General features: G+C 41.4%; 1 protein-coding gene and 1 long non-coding RNA gene across 3 annotated transcripts in view; one reads left to right on the forward strand and one right to left on the reverse strand.

Annotated features, from left to right (window-relative positions):
• The window catches only part of LOC113030167 (seizure protein 6 homolog), a 101882-nt gene that overhangs the window by 76402 nt on the left and 1429 nt on the right, over positions 1–24051 (forward strand). The window contains exons 5-16 of one of the 2 annotated variants that reach the window (XM_026181339.2): positions 8260–8445; positions 9385–9553; positions 10030–10196; positions 10287–10481; positions 11276–11414; positions 20203–20399; positions 21212–21406; positions 21899–22090; positions 22270–22464; positions 22658–22696; positions 22801–22909; positions 22994–23090. In XM_026181339.2, coding sequence (XP_026037124.1) covers positions 8260–8445; positions 9385–9553; positions 10030–10196; positions 10287–10481; positions 11276–11414; positions 20203–20399; positions 21212–21406; positions 21899–22090; positions 22270–22464; positions 22658–22696; positions 22801–22909; positions 22994–23090 — 1880 coding nt within the window. Of the gene's footprint in view, positions 1–8259; positions 8446–9384; positions 9554–10029; positions 10197–10286; positions 10482–11275; positions 11415–20202; positions 20400–21211; positions 21407–21898; positions 22091–22269; positions 22465–22657; positions 22697–22800; positions 22910–22993; positions 23303–24051 lie in introns of those variants that run through there. The other variant, XM_026181338.2, reaches the window with a different exon arrangement.
• Positions 3376–3705, reverse strand: LOC113031157 (uncharacterized). The gene is made up of 2 exons (XR_013911677.1): positions 3578–3705; positions 3376–3454 (listed from the first exon to the last, which is right to left on the reverse strand). It is a non-coding gene; the product is annotated as an uncharacterized LOC113031157 (long non-coding RNA).

Consider the following 24051-nt stretch of genomic DNA (forward strand, 5'->3'; position numbering starts at 1 on the left):
CTTTCATCAGCAAGTGACATTTCTTTCCCTCCAGGGGCGCACTTCCCGCAGCGGCACCCGCCACACATGGGATCACAGGCGGCACCAATACTGTCCCACTGCAGCCATTTGATGATCTCAGTGTTGGATGTAGCCGTGGTACCGACTTCTACGCCGTTCTTTGGTTTTGGGCAGCAGTTATGGAGGGCCACAACTCTCTGAGACTCCGCCCTCATGGAGCATGCAAAATGGGTCGATGAGAGTCGTGCAGTCACCTCCACATCTTCAAACAGATCTGGGTGTGCACCACTGATGGTTTTCCCCAACGGACCATCCCACAGAACCAAGTCACCGCACTTCATCATTCTCTGGGGGGCTAGACGACCCTCCCGGGTGCTGATGAGTAGCTCAATCTTTTCCGGGCGAATCAGTTCCCCGGGTTCGACGGAGCCTGGGAAAAACTTCTCCAGGCGCCCCGAGTCCACGACGTGACCCACATTGGCAATCTCTTCTAATCCATAGCAAACCATCTCATGGAGTCGCCATGTTCCCTTCTTTGTGGCTACTTTTATGCTCACCAGGTATCTCTTTGTCTCTACTTTTGCCTCCATGCCACCAACACCATGAACAACTAAGGTGATTGGTTCACCAGGCAGACCAAGCCTCTCCGCTGCCTCGTGGGTGATATAATTCGTGTCAGAGGCTAAATCGATGAGTGCTCCAATCCAGTCTCCCCTCTTGGTGGTGACGTCCAACAACATCATGAGGACCGGGAGCTCCTTCAGACAACTCTCATCTTCTGAGCCTCTGCCAGCCCACAACTTTGAAGTTACTTTGTTTGTGCAAGCCCTTCGAACAGCCGCCAGCTGCTCCGGGGACAGACCTAGGCCAGCAAACACAGCCTCTTGCTCTTCCGTCGGGCCTCGGGGTTCTCTCCTTTTATCCCCTTTTATCCCTTGCCTAGCTGCATCTTTCCTAGTTGGGATCTTAAGACACAGGAAGAAATGGTGATCCGATGAGGCATCACCCCTTCTGCATCCTTCATTACGACACAGAAAGTTTTTACTACACGGGTCATCACTCCCATGAGAGTCCAGACACCTGGGACATACTTTTGTCTTTTTCACGTAAACTCTCCGCTCTGATGGGTTGGCCTTTTTAAACGTCTTACAGCGGTATAAACGCCCTGTGTGACCCTCTTCGCCACACAAACAGCAAGGATTCTGTGACAGCTCACCTCTCGTCTCGCTCGCAGTAGCCTTGGTGAACGAACGTCTCTCTATCCTCCGATCAGGCCTCTCTTTTGGTTTCTCGCGGGGGCTCGGATCGGCTGCCCTGGCAGTATTAGACTGTCTGATGGATTGCAACTGCTCCAGTTGCACCAGAACTGTCTTCTGATCTTTCAGGAACTGCCATAGCTTATCAAACCGGTTCTGTGGACTGACATCATTGACAGGATCACATCGGTACAAAAGCCACCTTTCTTTCATACTGTCCGGCAGCTTACTCTCAAGTGACCGGATCACTAACTGATTTTTTATGGCATCTTCACAACCTAGGTCTATTAAGTCCAACAGCGCCCTCTCTACAGCTTGGATCAACTGTAAAACCTCTCTGGGTTTGTTGTTGCGCACGCCCGGTAACTCCTGTAGCTCAAGTACAATGTCATCTGCTATCTGTGATACGTCACCATAACAGTCCTCTAAAACTCGGAAAACCTCACTCGCTGTACGGCAGTGAGACAGCCTAAGTTCACATTTTACTGGATCAGCAATACTGTCCATCAGGTGGAAGAGCCTGCACTCCGGGGAACCTGTGGGTTCCGCTAACGCTTGGAGGATCCCCCAGTTACTCTTCCAGCGCCAGTAGCTTCTCCTGTCCCCAAAGAACTTTGGTAGGCTCAGGGGTGCGAGTGCGATCCTTGTTCCAAGTGATCCTTGAGAGACGGTAGACGTGCTCTGTCCTGCCCCAGCGCCATTGGGTCTCACACCATGCACTCCTCGAAGCTGCTGTGGCGTGCCTGAGAGGCCAGGGTTGAACACAGGACTCCCCAGACCCTGGTATAGTGGTCCCTGTGGTGGCGCTTGAAGGGCTGCAATGGAAGGACTTGCAGCTCGTGCTCCATCGGGGCCACCTTCATCAATAACCTGGTTACTACTGCCCACTGCGGCACTTTGGCATGCAGCAGGGTGCACGTCAGCATCTAGCGCACCACTGGCACGCGCTGGGCCATCATCTCCACCGGTCGCAGCGGGCCCACTGGGCTTGCTAGTGCTGGTCGTCACTCCACCGTCAGCGCCACCTTCATCACTGCTTTCACCTTCACTGCTAGTCCTGCTTCTAAGGTCGCCACACCCAGATCTCCTTCTTCCATCTAGGGTGGTAGCCAGCATCACCATAGCCACTCTCCTCCTTTCCTTGAACTCTTTGAGACAAGCTCGCATAACGTTCACTTCTTTCTCTGGAACATAACGATCCCACTTATGCACAAACTCACTCAGAGCTTCCTCTCGGCCTTCCACAGCAGGGAGCATTGAATCAAACTGATCCTGTTTTATTTGACCTGTTTTGAGCGCTTCCACTTGGCTAATCATATCTTTTAGGTCAACTCTTAGACTGTCAAACTGACCTGATGCACAACGAGACCATGACGCTTCCTTTAGCTTCATTTCTGTGGTCTGGTATTTTGAGCGGCAGTCCTGCAGCTTCTTCTCCACCTCAGCTATTTCTGCTGCAAGCCCACTTGCATCTTCTTCTTCCATAGCAGCGATGTAATCAAAACTGCTATCACAAACCTCACTATAACTGTCTTTGAGTGTCCTACTTTCACACATGAGGTCATGTTCAGTCAGAAGGTCAATGTTAAAGGCAATGGAATTGGCTTTCCTAGTAAAAACTGCTTGCGCAGAGGACCGCCTTTTCTTTAATTCTTCTCGGGATGCCATACTGACTTTTCCTTCTTGTTTATTACCGGCGTTATTCCTTTGCCCTCAACAAAGATGGCGGCGACCCACTTCCGGTCGCTTAGCGGCTTGTAACTGAATTAAAAGTTCGTTTTCGGCGGCCGGCTTATCCTACGCCAGCGCCCTAATAGTCCCAGCAAAGAAATCCACAAACAGTCTCTCACGTACGAGGGCTTGACGGTGTTTTGAGAACGAAGTCACGTCGATCGGCCGTGTCGATCGGCCGTGACGATCGGCCGGGCTCCGTCTAATTGCTGGATTCTCCGTAGTCGACACAGACCCTCCTCCACTTCTCCGTCGCGGGGGGTGGCTAAGTGTTGATTACTGTACGGTTTTTACTAAGTTAACTACCTTTAATTTAGTAAACTCCCACCGTAAGGGTGTGTTTTAACTGATGAAACTGTGTCGTACTCAGGCTCGGACATCTGATTGCTGCCTTTTATAAGTTTATTCCACAACCATAAACTAACACCAGTACAGTAACCGTGCCTTTACAGATGCCAGGTAATCAACTGAAAGACACAAAATAAAACAACCATACAACATTAACAAAGCAACACTATTAATGACAGTACAGTTTAGTAATAGTCATATTTATAGCTTTAACACGTTACTTGGTTAACACAGAAACTCACCAGCTCGGCTTCATCAGTCATAACAGCGATATCAATGAAAAGAAGATCCGGCAGGTAGGATCTATGAGCGGCCGTTAACACATACCATCCCAGACTTAGATAAATCACTCCGTCTTAAATAAATTTGTCATTTAAAGCAAATATGAGTCTGGCTGATAATAAATCACAACAAACAAATTGGCATGTTAGTAATATGGGAAAAAACCACACATATATTGCTTGCGACAAGGTACAGTGTAAAAATCCAGAAGTGTTTTGAGCTACTTTTCCTCTTCTATTTTTAATATTTACTAAAGTGACATTTTATTCCATATAGTGTGGCATTTTTGTCAGGAACGCTTCATTTTGACATCATCCATTGTAATATCTGCCGATCAGGCATAGCATTATGAGCACTGACAATAGTAACACTGATTATCGCTTCATCATGTCACCTGTTAGTGAGTGGGATATATTAGGGAGCAAGTGAATATTTTGTCCTCAAGGTTGATGTGTTAGGAACAGGAAAAATGGGTGAGTGTAAGTATTTAAGTCTGAAAAGGGCTAAATTGTGAGGGCTAGACGAACTCAAAAGTGGTCCAAAGAAGGAACAGTGGTGAACCAGGTCCTGGGTACTGATAGGGTCATGGAATACAACATGATCCGATCTAACATAAGTAGTAGTTGAAACTGCTGAAAAACTTAATGCTAGTTCTGATAGAAAGGTGTCAGAATACTGACAGAAGTGCATCCCAATTTGTTGTGTACGGGGCTGAATAGCTGCAAACCAGTCAACGCTGATCCCAGTCCGCTGTTGACAGTGTCAACAAATGGGAACTTGATCATCATGGGGCGATCGTGGCTCGAGAGTTGGGAGTTCGCCTTGTAATCGGAAGGTTGCCGGTTCGAGCCCCGGCTCCGACAGTCTCGACCGTTGTGCCCTTGGGCAAGACACTTGACCCGTTGCCTACTGGTGGTGGTCAGAGGGCCCGGTGGCGCCAGTGTCCGGCAGCCTCGCCTCTGTCAGTGCGCCCCAGGGTGGTTGTGGCTACAAGCTTAGTAGCTTGCCATCACCAATGTGTGAATGGGTGGGTGACTGGATGTGTAAAGCGCTTTGGGGTCCTTAGGGACTAGTAAAGCACTATACAAATACAGGCCATTTACCATTTACCATCAGAGCTTGACTATGGAGCAATGGAAGAAGGTGGCCTAATCTGATGAATCACATTACCTTGGGAACCCCTGACACCTGGATGCACTATGGGAAGAAGTCAGTGGAGGCAGTGTGATGCTCTGAGTAACGTTCTGCTAGTAAACCTAGTAAACCTTGGGTCATCCACATGGATGTTACTTTAACACGTGCCACCTTCCTACCCACTGTTGTAGACCATGTACACCCTATCATGGAAAAGGTACTCCTTGATGGGTGTGGCCTCTTTCAGCAGGATATTGTGCCCTGCCAAGAACAAAAAATGGTTCAGCACAGCAATGAGTCTGAGATTTTGACCGCCAAATTCCCTAGTTCTCAATCAAGTTACGCACCTGTGGGATTTGCTGGACAAACAAGAGGGTCCACCTCGCAACTTTAAGGATCTGCTCAGCTACATCTCAGACTCAATAGGCCTCTGTTAGCAGGAGTTAAATGCCAAAGGTCATGAAAGCATAATTACAAAAGACTGAACATGACTTGTTTGGAAGGCTTGCCAGCAGAAAGCCTCTTTTCTCTAAAAGACCATGGTAACATGGCATAGGACTGCAAAGCTGCATCTGAACAATCACAAAATTTCTGGAATAATGTCCTTCAGGCAAACGAGACCAAAGTGGAGATGTTTGGCTATAAACCAACATATTCTAGAGTCATCTATCTAGCATTTAAAACTTGGCTTAAATCCTGTGACGTAACAGGACAATGATCCTACGCAACGCAACAAATGCCCACAAACCTCGATGTACTGAAGCAATGTTGTAAAAGACAGTGGGCCAATTCCTCCACAACAAAGTGAGAGACTGATAAAGTCATTCAGAAAATGGTTACATCAAGTAGTTGGTGATAAAGATGACTCTACAAGCTATTCAGTTGTTGGGTGTACTCAGTTTGTCACCTACACTGCCTCTGCATTTTGGCATCACTTTTGTTAAAAAAAAAAATACTGAGCCAGTGTAATATTTATGTCTTTTTGTTCATCAGAGTTTGAGTTTTCCCTGGGTGAGAGTCTGCATTATTTTTTACCACAATCGTACAGTAAATCTGTGGTATTTAAAAGGTAATAAACAATATTTTAATGAGAGAATTTGAATATTCTAATGATACTTTTGCAACTAGCTTATGCATGTACTGTACTACTGTGGGTTTACATGAGTATTACTATGACTATGACTATTTCCTCCCCACTACAAGAAAACAATAACTAAAGACATACGCTTCACATCTGTTTCCTGTGGCTCTACAGCACCATCAGCTAATCTTCCTGGCTGTCTGCACTGTGGATCTATTATTTCTAATGGTGAAACAATCAGACTTTATGGCCCAGCACCACATCTACTGGAATGGAGGCAGCACGTAATTTAATACTTCAGGAATTGGCTCCACAATTTTTGCCTCTGGCTCTCCCACTGCATGCTCAATAGGGATGTAAATGCTGCTATGATAATGGCAATAACTAGGTTCATTGGAGCTAGTGATAAACTATGAATGGAATGGATGACCCAGGGGCAGTGTACCTCGTCCCTGTGGCTCACTGATTTACTGCAACGCAAAGGCCGGTTTCATTATGGTAGAAACCAGTGGCTTGTGTAAAAGAAACACATAAGTCAGTAGTTTCACAAACCTTTATGGCCGTTATGCATTTAGGGCTGTTTTCCCTCGAGTTCAAGTTCAAAGATTGATAGAATGACTTTTTTTTTTTGAATAGACAATTTAGCTTCAAGGTAATGGTAGAAAACATCACTAAAGTGATGTTTTTTCATGTCCAAATGACTTGGTTGAAATGAAAGCGCTTCAAATCCAACCTGCTGCATATTGTCTAATCTGTTTGCACTGTTTAACCTCCACTTGCCCTGCTTTTGTGGAGGTGGGCCAACAACCCTGTCTATGAAGTGTGTGCTATTGCTTTATACATGTGGCTACTGCTCTAGTACTAAACACACCATGTTAAGATGCCAGTCTTGTAGCTCTTTTATTGAGGATCCTGTATCTGTGCTTTTTTGTATTTGAACCAAATTAGACTCGATATATTGAAGATAAACCCATTTCTTGATGTAAACGTACTTTTTTGATGTTACGTAGCCATTTGTGAAATCATGCAAATATATATTAAAATTATGAGTGTTATACAATTCACTTAACTGTGAGCAAGCTACCTTTACCATATATTATCATTATTATTAATTTTGGCCATTGTGCTGTAATTTAAGACTTTAAGGCTGCAAATATGATTTCAGCAAGACAGTTTTAACAAACACATGACTACCAGCTGCCCTTTACTTTGTTATCGTTGCCTGTTAGCATTTGTTTAGCTTTTGCATCCGCTCCATTAAGCTAAAGCATGTTATACAAGGCTTCTAGCTTTCTGTACTTCTGCAGTCTCACAATCACACTGTTATTGTAGCACAAGCCATAGTGCGTCCAATTATATTCTGTTGTTCACACATTTCCAGAAGTTTAAAAGTTTTAGTCTGGCCATTAAAGTGCCTACACTAATGAGGTAGAACAGTGTGGTTATTAGACAGGAAGAGAAGGTTGTTTAATAGCTTCCATTAAAGACTTGGTTAGCTTACTTCATTATCAAAGTGAACTCCATGCCGTCCTACACCATTTATTTAAAAAGGGAACAGGACAACAATGCATAGCAAGTCTGGGAACATTGATCTTACCCCACTGCAATCGCAACTCTTTGACAACCACTATAGAGGCTATTCCTCAGCCTAACGTTACAGACCCACTATGATGTTCATCCGACCAACCATGCATCCATTTGTCAAAGTATCTGCAGCAACTATACACCAAACCACACAGTGATGATAATTACTCTAGTGCCAAGAACATGTCTCTGTACATTTGCATACTGTTTGTACTGGTAAACTACAATTAAAAGATGTAGTGTATATAAACAAATCTGAAGGCTGGTTCTAATAACTTCTTTAATTGCATGTTGAAGAGAAACAGGAAGACAGAGACAGATTCATTTGCACAAATTCACAATCATTTTGGATTTAAATATTTATGGGTCTTCAGCAGTGGTTTGGAGGAGAGACAACTTGGTCAACAATGAATACACAATGCAGAACATAGAGGATTATGTTGTGCAGCCAGTTAACATTGTTGGCAGTTTGGTCCAGGACTGGATTGTGCTCAGACAAATAAAAGGCTGAAAAACCCTGGAAAATGATTTTTCTAAATGCTAAATTAAAATAAATAAATAAAAATAACTTAGACCAAGCATGTCCTTTCCCAAAATGATGCATTTAGTTATTTGTGCTGTGATTTCACAGCTGCTAATGGTGAAATCAGTTACATTAAAATGCAATTACTGGTGTTATAGTATAAACATGCTTTGTCTCTCTGTCTCTCTTTTCTATCACTACTGTATAACATACTGAACTTTATAAATCGATACATTGCAACAAAAATTATCAAATTATAATGTATTCATAAGAGCACTTTCATTTCCCTTTCCCTCTATTTTTGACTCCTTCCTCTCCAGCCTTTGTGCTGAGTTGTGCATTCCCCAAAGAGCCTGCTGGTGGAGAGGTTTCAGTGACGCACCTGCATCCCGGCGGAGAAGCCTATTTCAATTGTTTCACTGGATACAAGTTGCAGGGTCCAAAAATGCTCACCTGTCGTAATGCAACCACGCCTTACTGGAGTGGAAAAGAACCCCGATGTGTCGGTAAGGCAAATTCGTTTTCTGGATAGGCAAGTTTCAGGGCAACAAGATCCCCCCACCCACCCAACTGATACTCTAACAATAAAACTGCAAAGAATGTAATTAAACTAAATGAAATCTAAACGCTATAACAGTGGGTTATGGGCTTATCCCTTCAGCTTAATTGGAATGTTGGGTGATTTGGTTTGATATTTAATTTTGCTTTGTAAACTAAATTACCTTCAGGCTCGTTGCCTGACAGTGAGTGTGAATATGTTCAAGTAGTTAACATTGACTGCCAGGCTTTCAAAGCAAACATCTAAGTATTGCTATTAATTTTAATAATTATTTAATTATTCTTATATTTGAGAGTTAAAAGAAAAAAGAGTTAAGGAAAATAATTTGCAAAGTGAAACTCGCAATTTTAAAGACACAAGCCTGTTTCTCTTCAGCTTTCTCTGAGAGAACAGGTGATTTTGATTAACAGAGCCTTTCACCGTGTTGTCTCCTACTGAGTCACACTCGGAGGGCAAATGAGCGTGTTTGCATGTGATTAGCAACACAGGGAGCTGTTCTTTGGAGACGGGGCAAAATAAGGCCATTGGACCTGGCTGCCTTAATTAGAACTGGGCCACATGACTCTCCTTCTCCTGCTGGTAAAAACTCATCTGCTAGTTCCAGCCTTTCACCGCGCCTGCCTGCAGCTGTTCTAAACTGATAGTGTTACTGCCGCTGTTTTGCTTTTACCTTCACAAACAATCAGGCACTCTTAGACCCAGGAGAGCCGCCTGGTGTAGCTCAGCCACAGTCCACTGCATATCGATGCAATCTGTGCTCAGACAGGGACTTTTCTCCAAAATCCCCCTACCACAGTTCGAATCATTACTTTTTTTTCATCAAGTTTTTACTTCCTACTCTTTGTCCTTTTTTCTTTTCTTTTCTTTTCTTTTTCTTTTCATACAGCATCCTGTGGGGGAATGATAAAAAATGCCACATATGGCCGCATCGTCTCTCCTGGTTTTCCTGGCAACTACAGCAACAATCTGACCTGCCACTGGGTTCTGGAGGCACCTGAAGCCCACCGGCTTCACGTTCACTTTGAAAAGGTGGCTTTGGCAGAAGATGATGACAGGTAGTTTATGTATGCTGTTAAAATCAAAACACACATTGAGAATAAATGTGAGCATAGTGTGGAAATGTGAGTTGCGTCGAGCTTTGAACTCTGAATAACAGTATTCCTGCAGATGGAGGATTAAAATTCTCGAGGGCTATAAATGACCAAAATCTTTAGGGAGTGACAGATGAATTTGAAAGGACCTTTTATCATGATAATCCCTTAAGTGTGCTCTGTCAGGCAAATGAATTGAGGGGACCAGAAGGTAGTGAGAGGTAGGAGACTGCAATTGCATTATGTATCCTTCTGTAACCACTGATCCATATGGCAATTGTCATGCATGCCCATTCACCTCATTACAAGGTGTAGAATGTTATCACAAAGTTATTACAGCTGCAGCTGGAACAATGAGCAGGTCTCGGGTACCTTGTAATTTCTTTCTTTAACATCTATTTTAATCCCATCAGCGCTCTCTCCCTGTTTTCTTTTTTTAGGTTGCTAATAAAAAATGGCAACAACATAGACTCTCCCCCTGTGTATGACTCCTATGAAGTTGAATACTTGCCAAATGAGGGAGTGCTCAGTACCGGACGTTATCTGTTTGTGGAGTTCACCACAGACGGGACGATGACCTCCACCGGCGCAGCCATAAGATACGAAGGCAAGCTGATGAGGCAGAATGCAGAGTTTGCTAATAATATCTTGCACCATCCTTGTCACTTATGTTCAATGTCATACACTCTGTCTGCAGCTTTTGCGAAAGGGATGTGCTACGAGCCCTTTGTGAAGTACGGGAACTTCAGCAGCAGCGATTCCACCTACAGTGTGGGCGCAGTGGTCGAATTCTCATGTGACCCTGGCTACACACTGGAGCAAGGCTCTGTGGTGATTGAGTGTGTGGATGCACAAAACCCTCAGTGGAATGAGACCGAGCCAGCTTGTAGGGGTGAGTTAACAGATGTCATGATTGCAGGGCATAAAAAAAATAAAATAAAAGTGCTTCCACTGGAGAAGAACTTGGAGCAATATCAGATTGACCCGAGGACCCGAAGCTTTCATTGTCTGCTTGATCACTGCAGGAGTTAGTTTTTCTAATATTAAATACCAGTGACAGTTAACTATATCTTCCTAAGCTGCTTTCCTCTGATCCGTGATAAATTTTCTCTCAAAACTGTAACAACGATTTACTTTGAAATGTGCGCTCGCAGGGCAGATTTTCGAAGTGCTCGAGATTAAAGGCGCACAATAGCTGGCCTAAGATGAGAACTGCCACAGTTCACAGGCGACGCATCACATTTAATAGCGGCCCAACCCTGAGCCCTTCCCTTCCCCTCTCTGTTTCACTCCTCCCACATGCACATACACACAAACATGACATGCTGACCTTAGTCTTGGTCTTTAAAGCCTTCATGGTTATTCTGCAACAGAGTGAAATTGAAAAGCTCTCCAGTAAAGCTAGCTATAAGAAAATTTAATTTCTGCTCGTATGGGTCATGGTCACCAAGTGGTTCAGTGTCAGTTTGCAGTTTTGCGAGGATCACACCAAGATGCTTGCACAGCACCTGATTTCAGCTGTATTTTATTAAGCACTAAGATCACGGGCATAATCTAGCTAGACAAAATTATCTATGTACCAAAATATATTTTGAGTGAATTGATTTCTAATTTGCATCTTACTTTCCTGTATCTTCAAATCTTTTACAATTGGTTTTTTCAGCCTGTACTGTTTGTGTGTTGCAGCTGTGTGCAGCGGGGAGATCACAGACTCTGCTGGTGTTGTGTTGTCTCCTAATTGGCCCGAGGCTTACGACAAGGGGCAGGACTGCATCTGGGGTATCCATGTGGAAGAGGACAAGCGGATCATGCTTGACATCCAAGTGTAAGAGACTGCACCCAGGTGTAAGACTAGAAATCACTCAGGGAGGTCAGAGAGGATGTCAGGCTCCAGATATAAACACACACACCCCTCTTGGTTATTTTCCCACCCTTTGTCTCATCTACGCAGACACACTACAAAATGCGAACAGGAAAGTGTTTCTGTGGTTGCAGTCACTAATTAGATTTTTTTTTCAACATCCCCTACATTAAGAATTCTGTGTTGCTTCCAGCTCGCTCTCTGACCAGATTAGCCAGTAAGCCTTCCTGTTCTCACTTCCCTGGTGTCTGCCTCAGAGTTGGCTTTGAAATGAATCTGCTCTGGCAGTCAACTACTCTGAGCCACTTATTCAGCCTACCCAACTGTAATTCAGCACAAATGCACAGAGATGTCAAAACAGACAGATGCGCACACAAAATCCAGGCACACTGTTTCACCTTCACCAATCACTCATGCACAAATGTCCCCTGAATGCACACACATTTTGTTTCAGTCTACACTAGTAATTGATCTTAACTGAAGTGAAAATAATCGCACAACCTTTTCTTTGTGGTACGTGGAGCCTTTCTCAAAAACAAAAAACTCCGCAAAATTATATATCTTGTGCCACTGTCTTGTTATCTTTTATGGATTTATCCCTTTGCTTTGGTTGAATGATTTCCACAATATTGCCTTGCACATGCAGCCTATCGTAAGCACCAAAACTACATCATAAGTGATTCCTGTTGTTGCCTGAAGCACTTGCAAACAAGAGGGCACAGAGAGGTTAAAAATAAACCAATGGGAATACTGCCTGAGGTTGTAAAAAAAAAAAAAGTCGCTGACAAATCTCAACCAGTGGCAATTGCTAGCTGTTGGTCAGAGTGGTCAATTGTGCATGCGTGCATGAATTTGTTCCCTTCACTTTTCATATTTCCCATATTCATAATTCTTTCTGAACAGTGTAATAAAATTAGGACATAATTATGAAATGAAGTCTGAGGCTGTACAGACAGATTGCAAGCTGTCCTTAATAGACAACCTCCAGAACAAATCAAATCACCATCATTACTACAAATCTACCATAGTGAACAGCAGCCAGAGGCGGCAATCATGAAGCTTTTTCACTGATTTAAATCACTCCATCATTTCAGTTAAGACATTCATGGTCACTTTTGTGGATGCATAGGGAACAGTGCTCGCTAGTTTAACATTCAGCACTAATGCACCATCTTCAATTCATTATTGTACATCCCGTGCATTAAGTCGGTAGCGGTATAACTGACGTTTGGTCAGTTGCTCAGCATTTTATTATTTGAGCTATTTAAATTTAGATTTTTTCTTATGTGGAATTTGTTTTACATATGTTTTTAATCAGGCAGTAACACAATGTGAAACATAATAAAGCCAAGAATGTGGCTCTGAGTTCCTGGTGAAGAAAGCTCCACCACTGAAAATGATTAAGTCTAGGCATAGTCATCATATGGCATTCTTATATCTGTGTATCTGAATTGTGCTACTTTGTTATCAGAGTGAGGTGGTCACAATCTACAACCAGTACTGTACTCAGGAGTGGTTCTGTTGCTATAAACTGGGACTTGACTAAACTAGAGAGTGTAAAATATACTGATAAAAATAAACTAACCTGTTCATATTTAATGTACACTAGAACAACAGTAGATATAGTAACAAATACTGTGTTCCACTGCAATGCTCATTCATCTTTTAAAAGTTGCTGAACTAAGCATAAAGATACAGATTAATATCGCCCAGCTGTGTCGTACTGAACATTTGTGTGGGCGGGGATTATTTCTGCTCATGCCCAGTTTTGTATGCTGCTGCGTGGTCTAAATACGCATCATTTCCCAAACTATATCTGTCCGGCACTGAGATATGAGCCGTCACTCAAATATGAGCCGCAGATCAAAAGGGAATAAAAGCATTAGAGGAGACCAATACAAAACAATGTCTGAACACAGCACTGAGCTTTATGTGACCCTGCATGCCACTGTGATCTTTAGATAGAGATTAAGACCCAGTGATTAATCTCTGTTATTAAAAGTCAACCAGTGCACCTAGGGTAATAAAATAAAGATCAGAGAGGATTTTTTATTTTTTTTATCACGCAGAAGTAAACAAGTTTGATTAGAGGTAAACTGATTTTCATTCAGTGCCCTCTTTTTAAATTGCACCATGCTCAAATTTCTTTTAATCCTGGCCACATGAGACTGTTCACTGTAAATTAATGGTGGTGTGGCCGGCTTTAGTTTATCTCAGGGTTGGTCATGTGTAGCTTTCCTGGCACTTGAAACCCACAGCTTGTCTGATCCCTGCGGACCCCACCATTACCTTCAAGTCTGGTCCACTCTGCTTGAGAAAAAGCATTCCTTTAGGCTCGGCCAACATGTAATTTGCATCAACGTGTGTTTGTGTGCATGCGTTTAGCATGTTAAAGTGACAAAAGGCTCTTGTGGATAAGAGTCGTCTCATTATAAGGGTGGGCACACACTTTTCTGCAGTAATGAGAATGTTTTCTGTGTTATCATTCATCACTGTGCCAGTGCTGGCAATTACAGAGGAGCAATGTGCATAATGAGGACTGATTAATTAATTTAGGCCAAACAGGAGGGCCGACTCCTTGCTAATTAGCATGGAGCATGGCTCCAGCAAGAGCCAGACACAAGGGGTTACAGCTGATATCCCCACCTGTGGAATATAGCTAGGTAAGTGGTCCGCGTGTGCTTTAGCATTGAGCATATTGTATCTGGAAGTGTGTTTCACCAGACAAAATGATCACAAAGTCTCTTTAACAGTGCTAATGTTTCAGTTTAGTGAGCAGGACTGGAGACTTTGCAGCTTGAACTTACTGGTTTTTAGAGTCCTCTTGTGGTGACTCTATACATGACATGCAACCTGGACGTCAGCTTATGCTGTGATTATGTAGGTGCCTATTTTTTATGTTATTTGAACTGAGCAGAACAATTTAAATGTCAAATATGTATGAAAAAGATGTTAGAAGGTTGCTTTTGAAAGTATGGTACCGTGAGCTATTTCCATTCTGTTAGAGTTAATAGAGATTTGCTGTGTTCTTTAAACTTGACTGGTCAGTGAAGGTGACAGAATGCCTACAGGCTTGTAGAAAACAACTGTCATTCCCTCATCTGCAGAACTGAGCCGGTGGCATTGGTATGCAGAGGAGTTTTCAGAAATTGTTTTTCAAGCAGACCTTGGAACTTTGCAAATGCCTGTGCCAAGTTGGTGAGGGAAATGTTCAGTCAAGTAAGATCTGACTAAATTTAGTCAAATAAATAATCTTTTTTAAGTCTGTCTTGCATTCTCACCCGTCTTTGTTTGTGGCCAGTAGTAGTTCGTGACTGTTGTTTACCAACAAAGATCTCAGATGTTGTTGCTGTATTCCCAGAAACACAATATCTTTCGAAAATTGAAAAGAATTATGAAATCATGGATACAGAGCAAATGACTCAGGGACAACATATTTCTAAGATTAGTTACCAGTTTTCAAACCAGGCCAGGACTGGCTTTTCATGACTTGGGGGCCATCTTTTAAGAAAGGAGCCATGTGGGATGACATTTGGGTGCAGTGACTGCCAGATTGGTGCGGTGTGTGGCCGAGTAGCCTGCAGTGACTTACTGTGCTGTGGATGTTTGGACTGGAGGCATCTTGCGTTTGGCAGTCTTCTGTGGTGTCAATGGGATTTTTTAATAAACTTCAGGTAGAAAGGTTAGAGAACAGATGAGGTCAGTAGGGCAATTTAAAACCAAGGTTGACCGCAAGGTTCTTGACGAGCTAGCGTGACTGAGGGGGCTATTTAGGAAGCCAGACGTGAGTGGTTTCAGTGCATCAAGTGGAAAAGTTATCCGCTGATGGTGCCCACTACAATACTGATTGTTTTTGGATATTACAACAGTGTTGAACATGATATCTAAGATCTCGAGGGGACCTAATGACGCTGAAAGGCAAAGTTGTGCACCTAATTGTTTATCAGAACGTCAGCTATGGCACTGATAAATATATTTTGATTAAAACACTTTAAAGACCAAATCACTGCCAAAACTGTGAGGAAAGATTTCTCAGATGCACTGGTTTGCACAAAGGGGGCAAAGATCAACACGGCTGAGATGGAGCTCACTATACATCATTAGTGTCAAAGAATATGGGCTGTGGTGCTGATAAACCACCGTAGTAGGAAAAAACAGGAAAATCAATCACAGTGAAAGTAGTAAAATTAGAAACTAGCTTCATTTAAAAAAAACAAGAGACAAAGAACAGCCAGTACATTGGCAACATTTTATAGTATGTGGCAAAAGGGATCAGTGGGTGTTGGTATATATTTGTGATGAGAATGCAGAAACCGGATGTAATCACACAGTATTAATACCAAATGACAGATCTACATCACTCTGGGAGGAAATCCATGAGAGCAGAGAAGACTGATAGCTTTTATGACCCAAAGGTGAAGAAGAGCTCAAACAGAAATGAAGATTCCATGCAGTGTATGCAGAATTCATGGTATTCCTCAAATAGATTTATGAGAAAGAAGAAAGTTTAAGGTCAAAAAAGTTATTTGCCTATCCTGTAGATGCCCTCATAGAAGGCACCAGGTCTGTATTTCCATAGAGTATTATCATGGAGATTTGGAAGTGAAAATTGGCTTTGTCATTCCTGTCACTTCAATCCACAGTGGTCGATTGTCAGAGAACACGGAGGTGTAAATTGCCCTCATAGTGTTCCAGCTAACCAGAGGGAGTACATTGCCACCCAAATTCATGCAGCCCACATTCATTATTTGTGTCCAGGAGGAAAATCCTGTCCAGATTTCTTCAAAAAAAAAAAAAAAAAGATCTACCCATCATTCTGGCCATATTGTGTTAAAATTTTATTTTGCATTATTTTTCACAGAAGCAAACCTCGTGGGGCTAATTAGATCTGCTTTTTGTTTATACTGTTAGTCAACATAAAATATTCAAGATTTATTCCTAGTCTGATTTTAACAGCAGTTTGTTTGCTCTCAGAGGAATTCTGTGGGGAGGTTCTGGGTAAAAGACAGAGTAGAAGAGAGGTCATTTGTTTCCCTTTATTATGAAACGCCGTCAATCACAGATAACATGGCCTTATCTCCTATTACAGTGTTTGTCCCAAAAAAGCTGAAATTGTCAGTGAGGATGTGGACAGGACCCCAATGTTAACTCGGGCAAGCCAAAAATAAGCAAAGATCAACCCTTTTTATTTGGCTGTTTTGAAAATGGCCAAACATATTCCAAAAGGGAACAAAACATATATCCAAAAACAATCACCACGACGATGGTAATAAGAGTATAAACTGGGTCTGAACATCGAAAAGGAACAACAGATGCTCTGACAAACCAAAGTGGAGACAGGACTATGCATAAGGACTGTATATAAAGAATATAATAGGGCTGGGGGAAAAAATTGATACAACATAAAATTGCAGTATTTTGTGTGGCAAAATTATATCTATACAGGGACACCAAATATTGGTATTTTATTAAATATTGATTAAAAAAAAACCTCTGGGGATACTATGAACAAGATGGCTCATCAAATGCACCACCATCTTGAGATAACATTAGCTGAGCAAACTTACATTAAATCGGCTCAGCCAAATTACCATCAAACACTGGACATACTTGACAAAGTTTGCTCCTAATACAGAGCAAGGTAAGAAAGCTAATAGCTCAGTCAGACGAATGAAAATTAAACACCAACCTTATTCCATCTACATAAAATCCTCGGCTCCTTGGTGATTGCATTGAATTTTTTAAACATTCTCCAACCTACTGCAGCTTGTGGTGACTGAATGTCTGCCCAGAACTTGAGTGTTGCACATCATGACAACTTAAGATCACAAGGCAGTTGCACAGATAGGAGGCAACCTTTCTGCAAACATCATAGTCTGACTTGGACTAACTTCAATCACTCTCAGAGAGATTGTCAACAGTTTGCAACTATAAATTAGTTCGCAACTAATTTATAAATGCAAACTGGTTACCAACAAGATAGGACTCGACTCAACTGCCTGCCAGCCGGTTACATTTGGTTTATATTCCTATAGAACAACACATGGTTGAATAGGTGCAAATGTGGATTTCTGTTTATGTAAACAGCAACAGGTATGCGATTTTTGACAATTCATCATTTAATTGCTTTATTATCAGAAACAGATAGCATTCAGTTACAGACTGATATCAGGCTAATAGCAGGCAGTGGCAATATTTACAGCAGGTTTTAGTGACAGTGTTGGCATGTTTGACAATTTCAAGTAATTTATTGGATAAAACAGTATTTAATTTGGGTGATATAATTTGAATTTGAACAAAGGTGAGCACAATCACAGTATATGTTTTTGCTTCAAATCTTAAGGACCACTATAGTGACCACAAAACTATGACTCAGTAATATCATAAAACTGAGGTCATCATATAAAATAATGCAAAACTGGAGCCAAAAACTCAATCAAGAACATAATCCAGAAGCTAAAAGATACAGTAAGCAAATTTGGGGATCATAACAGCAAGTCAGCTGGTAGTTGCATTTTGTCTGTCCTCAGCATGCGATTTAAAAAAATCCTGTCATGTCGTTTCAATGGCTCATGTGTGCATCAGTCACATATATCAAATCTGGTTGAGCATGAGATACTTGAAACATTCACAAACATAAAGTTGCACAAAAATGCTATAAAAGCTGTAATTTATTACTTTAGTTTTCATTCATCTTTTAACATTAAATATTTATTACACATCTGTGCTCTTTATACGCAGCATTGTGCTGCTGAGATATTTTTTATTTATTTTTTTAGAGTGTTGGCATATGTTTGCTTGAAAGTTTTTTTGTCAGTATTAATAATCAGCTCATTAATGAGATTTTTTTTAAACATTTGAGAATAGCATATTATCTCAGAGCTTATTATTATTATTTATTTGTAACATATTCTTACTCATTTGTGTTCGGACAGTTGTTACACAACAGTCGCTTTTCTTATAGATGAGCTTGACTCAGAATTGGATATCTTAACAATATGGATATCTCTACAGTGTTACTGTAAATCTATTGCTCAGACAAATACATGTAGAAAAGACAAAGACACACCATTTAAGAACAAGCCAAAATTACATACAGCAGCTACAGAAACTGCACATTTTTGAGGCATAGTAATTTGAAACTTGTACTCTGAGCACTGTTTTCTCACCACACTTTGTGCCCTTGTTTTGTCACTTGATCTGGCACAGTAAACAGTGATGTGCAGTTTGCATTGGAGACGGCTGTAAAGACACCACTGCTGGGCTCCCATGAAGCATGTGATTGAAGGCATTGTGCTATTTTTATTCTTAATTTTTAAATGGTACAGTTCAGTGATTATTAACACAATCAAGTTAAGTTGTAAAAACTAGCTGCACTGCTATTTCGACACCAAATTTAGTCACGGGTAAGAGCAACCATTTTCTTGTCCTCTACAGCTTATATGACTACATTTCTTCCCCCCAGTATTCTTCATACTCTGTGTCTGATTGATGCTGATGTGATTACAAAGACATATGAATTTTCCAAATGGAAAAAGGTTAATGCATTTTTATGTTAATCAGTAACAGCGAAAAATCCGCCAAACTGTGACTTGACTACCGTATACTCTATCACACATTAACATCACAAACACAACACAAAACATGTACAACTGAATTCATACGTATTTATTCATTATTTATTATCTGTTATTTTTTCTACCTGTTTCTGTAGTTCTTCTATAATTCAGTTTTTGCTTGTATGGCAGCTTTTTGTAAAAGGCCGGTAGGACTATTCAAAAAGTAATTCCTTTGGATTATTTTGATGATATGCTCAAATACCCATATATGCACATCAGTATATATTCATGGGATGCGGGGTGGGGTGTTGGGGGGCGTCAGACAGACATGAATCATGAATAATTTAATGTTTACATTGCATCAGATGCATCTAATATAAACAAAATTGCAATTTTCCAAGTACTGCTGACACTGTCTAGTATCATCAGCTTGTGCTTTCATCAGCGTAAAGGGAGACAGAACACATTTACCAACTGAAGCTCTGTGCACAACACTCAGTGTCAGGTTTATATTGTTGATTGTCATTTATGCTTAGAAATATTTAACCATATATGCTTAGAGGTGTATAATCGATTGTGTAGTGATAGGATGTGTGATCCTTAGGAGTCTGCAAAGACTTCCTGTGCATTCCAGAGTGCTCTGGCATTCACACCCACACCATGGGAGCACGGGAGAGGTCGTACCTTGTTTTATTGTTTTATGGTAGGATAAACATAGCTATGTCAGTTTTAGTCTAAGTGCCTTTTGTTTAGGGAAGTTGTTTATGGGGTCACACTCTGACCCCCCCCCCCCCCCCCCCCCACACACACACACACACACACACACATACTTACACAACGCACAGGCAAGGTACTCTTTGTGTGTATGAACCTATGCATATTCATATAACCACAATAAAAGGAGTGTTACAGGGAACCTGGCTGAGAGTCTGACAGAGGTCAAGTGGGTGGAACGACACTTGGCTCCAGGCAGGCCTCACGCATGCATGAGTAACACAAAGAACTTTGCCTACTTGTGTCTTGCTTTTGCTGTGTAGTAAATTGTCTTGAACGTTCCAGCGAATAGGTTTATGCTACAAACCTATCACTCAGCAAATACACCTCAGAGCCAGGGAACTCTGTCTGAATCTGCAAAGTTACTAAGGGGAAAACAAACAAAAAGTAACTCCTTTTTTTTGTGATGTCAATCCTAGTCTCCATTTGGGGAAGAATGACCTGCTGACCTTCTATGATGGTGATGACCTGACTGCCAACATCCTGGGCCAATACAGTGGCACGCGACCACATTTCAAGCTCTATACCTCCATGGCTGATGTCACTATTCAGTTTCAGTCTGATCCTGCCACTAACATCTACGGCTACAACAATGGCTTTGTAGTTCACTTCTTTGGTAAGACGGTGGTTTAGTTTCATTCCCTCTTAAAAAAAACCAAAACACTAATATTACATGCTTTTAATATAAGGCATACATTCTTCTAATTTTCTTGGGATTACATATATTGTATACTTTTTACTGTAAAAGTACCACAAGCAAGGGACCACAAATGGAAACAAATGTGGAATGTAAAATGTTACTCATATCTGGAACCTAACACATCATCATTTAGGGAACAGGAAAAAAAAGAAAGGTGTATTTGTTCCCCTGTCTCTTTGTTCCCCACTCTTGCTGTGCCTTTGTCTATCTGTCTTCTGGCTTATCCCAGGTGCACAGGATTAAATAACAACAAACACGAAACATAATAAAAGTGTTCACTTCAACATCAGCTGGTTTTACCTAACTCTTTGTGTTCCCCGCCATGTATGCTGCAGTTAGGGAGGCACAGATTGACTGGTGCCAAACCACATGCTGCGCTCCTCCTAGGAAACATCACAAGCCTCTATTTACATTTTCTTCCCAAACAGTTTCTGTTTAGAGCACAAAGAAAGCAAAAAATCTGCAGTCGTATTTATTCCCTGCAGTGGGGGTTGCATATTAATGCTCGGCGTTTTCCTTGAGGATCCTCATTATTCCTTTTAGATCTAGATCTGCTCTAAACAATAAAAAAAAAATGTTTGTTATACAAGAAAATGGATTATTAGGAGAATATTTATATATCCTCAGTAACACATTGTCCTCACAATCTTTGCAAATCCTTTTTTAACAACCTGTCTCTTCCCTCCCATATCTGCGCTGCATGACACCAATGGCGCCAACGCCAACAGAGGTGCCAAGGAATGACACCTGCTCAGAGCTGCCGGAGATCACCAACGGCTGGAAGAGCATGTCGCATCCTGATCTCATACACGGCACTGTGGTCACCTACCAGTGCTACCCAGGATACACACTGGTTGGCTCTGAGATCCTCATGTGTCAGTGGGATCTCAGTTGGAGCGGTGATGTGCCAAAATGCGAGGAAGGTGAGAGGAAGCATATAAAACTTTGTAGTTTCTCTTTAGTCCACCTTGGGAGTTAGAATACGCCATCATTGGTCCAAGTCTCAGACCTTTTTGCTTAAATATTATGATAACATGGCTAATTATAGTCTTGTTACCATAATACCTGGTTAATTAGTTAGTTTGATGTAACTGTGTTATTCTGTGACTGTTCAACTTTAATACATAACATGAGGATGCATTGTCATGTGGCAAATAGTTAACAATATGACATTTAGGGAACAATATTTAGTGCAGCCGGTGCACTTCCTTTGCACAACAAATTCAATGTAATGTGCATATATGTAATTGCCCCTCATAATTTTTTAAAGGTTTTTCCAGTTACCCAAGAAAAAAAAATCAAAACAATATCAAATTGAATATTTTTCCTTGTTAATTATACTTTTTATCACTCCTGTACCAGCACCGGTGGCAGTAATAACTAATTATCATCACTTGTTTTTGGTGTTGCACCAGTGATGACATGCCAGGACCCCGGGAATGTGCAGCACAGTCGTAAAGTGATCACAGGCAGTCGCTTTGCTGTTGGATCGACTGTACAGTTCATCTGTAACAAAGGCTACATCCTGTCAGGCTCCAGCCTTCTAACCTGCTACAACCGTGATTCAGCTATGCCCAAGTGGAACGAGAGACTGCCCAAATGTGTCCGTAAGTTCCCTCAGTCAGAATAGCATAGATTCGCAGACATGCAATTATGTTATGTCAGCGATGTGCAGCTAAGCAATTATGAGTAAAAGGCAAAAATTACAATGTGTCACTGTTTTTACTGTACAAAGGTGCATGAAAATAATAATAGTCCTAATCAAATATATTGTACTGCTCCTCAGCTGAAAAGTATGAGCCATGCAGGAATCCCGGTGCAGCTTCCACCAGCATGCAGAGCTCTGAAAAGGCTTTTTATCAAGCAGGAGAGATGCTGACTTTCTCCTGCCACCCCGGCTATGAGCTGCAGGGTTATGCCACCATATACTGTGTTCCTGGACACCCGTCACAGTGGAATAGCACTCCTCCTGCCTGCAGAGGTAAACCACGTAACAAGCTTTTAAATACAGTCAAAATATACAAAAAGTAAAGCAGAATCTCAACAGTTTTAAGTGCTGTTTACAAATGCAGGTTCTTTTGATTCTTTTGGCCATAAAAATAAAGCATGCACTGTGATTCACATTGCATAAATATGGTCTACATACTCATTAAACTGCAATTATTTCTTGGTAGCGTCCTCGACACATTATGTAAATGAACGCAGACTAGATGGTAAGTCATATTTCAGTACCTTGCCGAATTGATTGATATTTATTTGTTGACAATCATTCACAGGGGTAATTACATGTTATGTCCTTTTTTTTTTCTTCTTCAAGTTGTTAATACAAATTATGGCACAGAAGGAACCAACATTGCCCTTGCAGTATTTATTCCAACTGCAGTCATCTTGGTGATTGTCCTTGGGATTTACATCTACTTTGCAAAGTAAGTAATGACTCAAAATTTTATTCGTTTCCCTTGTAATAAAGGCTTTACATGATGTTTCCTGTTTCTGTACTCTTTGCTCAGACTCCAGGGAAAGTCTATCAGAATGCCAATGTCCTCGCCACCGTATGACAACATGACAGAAGAGTCTGCTTTCGACAACCCCATATATGAGAGTGGAGTAAGTACAGATGTCATGAGCATGCAAGACGTGGATTCACAGAACACCAGCGTGCTGTCCTGATCTTTTCCCATCCGGATGTCATCCCATCGTCATCTCATGTCTCACCAGCAGAGGGCGCCCTCACACCTTTCGTCATCATGTCACTCATCACTGAGAGCTAGTGGTCTGAGCTGTGAGATAGGAACATTTTTCCTCACTTTACTCTGATGTCACATCTCATTTGCATCCTGGATTTCCATTCTATCCTCTCAGAGAAGTGAGAGTGCTATGTTAGAGCTCATAGTGGTAACTTTTACCCAACTTTTCCCTAAAAGTTGTGGTGCTGTGTAACGCTGATTTGGGGGCAACAGTAGACTAAATACAAAAACAAATTAAATAATTTTTTTTAAAAGAGTGTTTTAGCGAGATTAAGAAATGCTTCAATGTGAGAGACAGTATAGATAAAGAACATTTAAATGTAATTTACCAACATGTATTTCCAATACTGCATAATAACATCATGCTATTGTCAACCACCCAGAAAGCATTGCTTTAAAATGGTTCTGTAGCAGAAATCCATTCACACGTTCAGGAACACTTTCAAAAGCCATTATTGTTACTGCATCTACAAATCTAACACCACAGTACAAAGGAGGCCTTTAATTTTCAACACTTTACATGTTGCCTCTGTACAGGTTTCATTTAAATATGGCTTTTAAAATTATTTGGAAATCACTCTGTTTTGTTTTGATTTACATTTTACACAGCATCACAATTTCTTTTGGAAATGATATAGTTGTATGTTTATCATGCTATATGCTGCAGTCCCCGTGTGTGTATAAAGGTACAGTTTGCTGTAAAATCTAGCAAATGAAATCTAGCAAATGAACTTGTGCTGTGACGTTAATTAGCCTTAAACTAGCATATACCTATAAAGTGTACTTTAACCTTTGTAGTGAGAAGAACCTAGAATTACATA

Source organism: Astatotilapia calliptera, chromosome 10, assembly GCF_964374335.1.
Source record: "Astatotilapia calliptera chromosome 10, fAstCal68.1, whole genome shotgun sequence".
In the NCBI taxonomy this organism is placed as follows: Eukaryota; Metazoa; Chordata; class Actinopteri; order Cichliformes; family Cichlidae; genus Astatotilapia; species Astatotilapia calliptera.